Raw genomic sequence first — 2,500 nt, 5'->3', positions numbered from 1 at the left:
CTCTTTAACTTCCTCCATGATGCCAATTTAATAATGGATTTTATTTTTATAGCACACTTTCACATTCAAAGACGTCTCAAGGTGCCTTAAACGTTTATGTCAGAAGTGGGATTGTGTTTGCTGCCTGTGATCGCGTTGTCACCGCTGGGACATAAATAAATTCCCTCCACAGGAAGAAGGATGTCATCCTAAATGTGATTTATTTTATCTCAAAAACGGAACTTCTGCCACATGTGAAGCAGACACGTTGACTTCAAAATACTTTTTGAGATATTTTAAATATGTGTAATTTCTAAATATTCGGCCGGGTATCCAAACAACCTCTAGTGTGTGTGTGTGTGGTACTACAGATATATCTAATGTGTGTGTGTGTGTGTGTGTGGGGTACTACAGAGATATCGTGTGTGTGATACTACAGAGAGATCTGATGTATGGCTTTTGCTGTTTATCTGGCACGGCCATGGCTTTTAGTGTGTGCTGTTTGTCTGTGTGTGTGTGTGTGTGTGTGTGTGTGTGTGTGTGTGTGTGTGTGTGTTTGCCCTGCTTATTTGAGTGAAAGTGTGTGTGTGTTCGTGTGTTCTCTGTTGACCCTGTCCTAATCCCCTGCCTTACTGAGTTGATCCTCCACCTGTTCACTGTCTGACAAAAATGCTGTGGTTGTCACACACACACTCACTCATCTCTACCCCCTCTTCATCATGAGAAGGTCCTAGTCCCCGAAGGCCCTGGTTCAAACACACCTAGCTCTGTGTTGCACATACAAGGGAAAGCAAACACACACACACACACACACTTCCTCTCTTGGGTGCCTGCAGGGTCCCATATCTCCCCGGGTTGATCGCTCACCTAGTCATCTGTCAGACAAGAATACGCTGGTTCTCACACACACTCACACTCTCTCAAACACACACACACACACACACACACACTCCTTTGTCTCTCTCTGTAGGATGCATGCAGGGTATGATCGCCTACCTGCCTGAGCTGATTCCCCACCTGGTCCAGTGTCTGGCGGACAAGAACACACACACACACACACACACACACACACACTCACACTCACACTCACACACTCCTTTGTCTCTCTCTGTAGGATGCATGCAGGGTATGATCGCCTACCTGCCTGAGCTGATTCCCCACCTGGTCCAGTGTCTGTCGGACAAGAAGGCTCTGGTCCGGTCCATTGCGTGCTGGACGCTGAGTCGCTACGCCCACTGGGTGGTCAGTCAGCCCCCGGACCTCTACCTGAAGCCCCTCATGACCGAGCTGCTCAAACGCATCCTCGACAGCAACAAGAGGGTGCAGGAGGCTGCCTGCAGGTGTGTACGTGTGTGTGTGTGTGTGTGTGTGTGTGTGTGTGTGTGCGTGCCCGCGCATCCTCGACAGAAGTGTGTGTGTGTGTGAGAGGGAGTGTGTGAGTGTACGCAAGCGTATCCTTGACAGCAACGAAAGGGCGCGTGTGTGTGTGTGACAAAAGCATGTGTATGATGAATTTGGACATGCATCTGTGTCTTGTGAACATGCCCTTTGTGGATGCTTTAAATGTATCAGCTACTGATCGACTGTTTGTGCAACCAAGACCTTACATTATAATGGAGTGGATCCATGTCTCTCTGGAGATGATGTAGAAATCACTACTGACTCCCTGATGGATTTAGTATTCATACTGCCTGATCCAGAGAGATTGTGTGTGTGTGTGTGTGTGTGTGTGTGTGTGTGTGTGTGTGTGTGTGTGCAATCGATGTTTTAAGGTGGCGTGTGGGATTTTTAAAAATAGTGTTCATATCATTTTGAAAGTTTTGTCTTTTCTCATCCTGTACATCTCTCCTCTCTCTTTTCTCTCTCTTTTTTTCTCTCCCTCTCTTTTCTCTCTTTTTTTCTCTCCTCTCTCTCTCTCTCTCTCTCTCTCTCTCTCTCTCTCTCTCTCTCTCTCTCTCTCTCTCTCTCTGGTCTCTAGTGCGTTTGCTACCCTTGAGGAGGAGGCGTGTACAGAGCTGGTCCCGTATCTGAGCTTCATCTTGGACACTCTGGTGTTTGCCTTCAGCAAGTACCAGCACAAGAACCTCCTCATCCTCTACGACGCCATCGGAACGCTCGCAGACTCCGTAGGACATCACCTCAACCAGCCGGTACACACACACACACACACACACACACACACACACACACACACACACACACACACACACACACACACACACACACACACAGTGGCGGCGACCAGTGTGCACCCACACACACACACAGTGGCGGCGACCAGTGTGCACCCACACACACACACAGTGGCGTAGACCAGCGTGCACACACACACACACAGTGGCGTAGACTAGCGTGCACACACACACACACACACAGTGGCGTAGACTAGCGTGCACACACACACACACCACCACCACCATAGGAGCACATCGAAATCAACCAGCCAATACGCACACAAAGTGGCGGCGACAAGCGCGCACCCACACACACACACACACACACACACACACACACACCAGCA

The 2,500-nt window shown here is 49.1% G+C and overlaps 1 protein-coding gene across 3 annotated transcripts in view; it reads left to right on the top strand.

Moving 5' to 3' along the window:
- The window catches only part of LOC308362517 (transportin-2), a 17,941-nt gene that overhangs the window by 10,813 nt on the left and 4,628 nt on the right, over positions 1-2,500 (top strand). For all 3 annotated transcript variants that reach the window (XM_080835216.1, XM_080835214.1, XM_080835215.1), the window contains exons 13-14: positions 1,094-1,319; positions 1,958-2,129. In XM_080835216.1, the coding sequence (XP_080691342.1) occupies positions 1,094-1,319; positions 1,958-2,129 (398 nt within the window). The remainder of the gene's footprint in view (positions 1-1,093; positions 1,320-1,957; positions 2,130-2,500) is intronic.

Source organism: Sprattus sprattus, assembly GCF_963457725.1.
Source record: "Sprattus sprattus genome assembly, chromosome: 3".
Classification (NCBI taxonomy): domain Eukaryota; kingdom Metazoa; phylum Chordata; class Actinopteri; order Clupeiformes; family Clupeidae; genus Sprattus; species Sprattus sprattus.
This window is presented reverse-complemented; position numbering and strand designations above follow the sequence as displayed.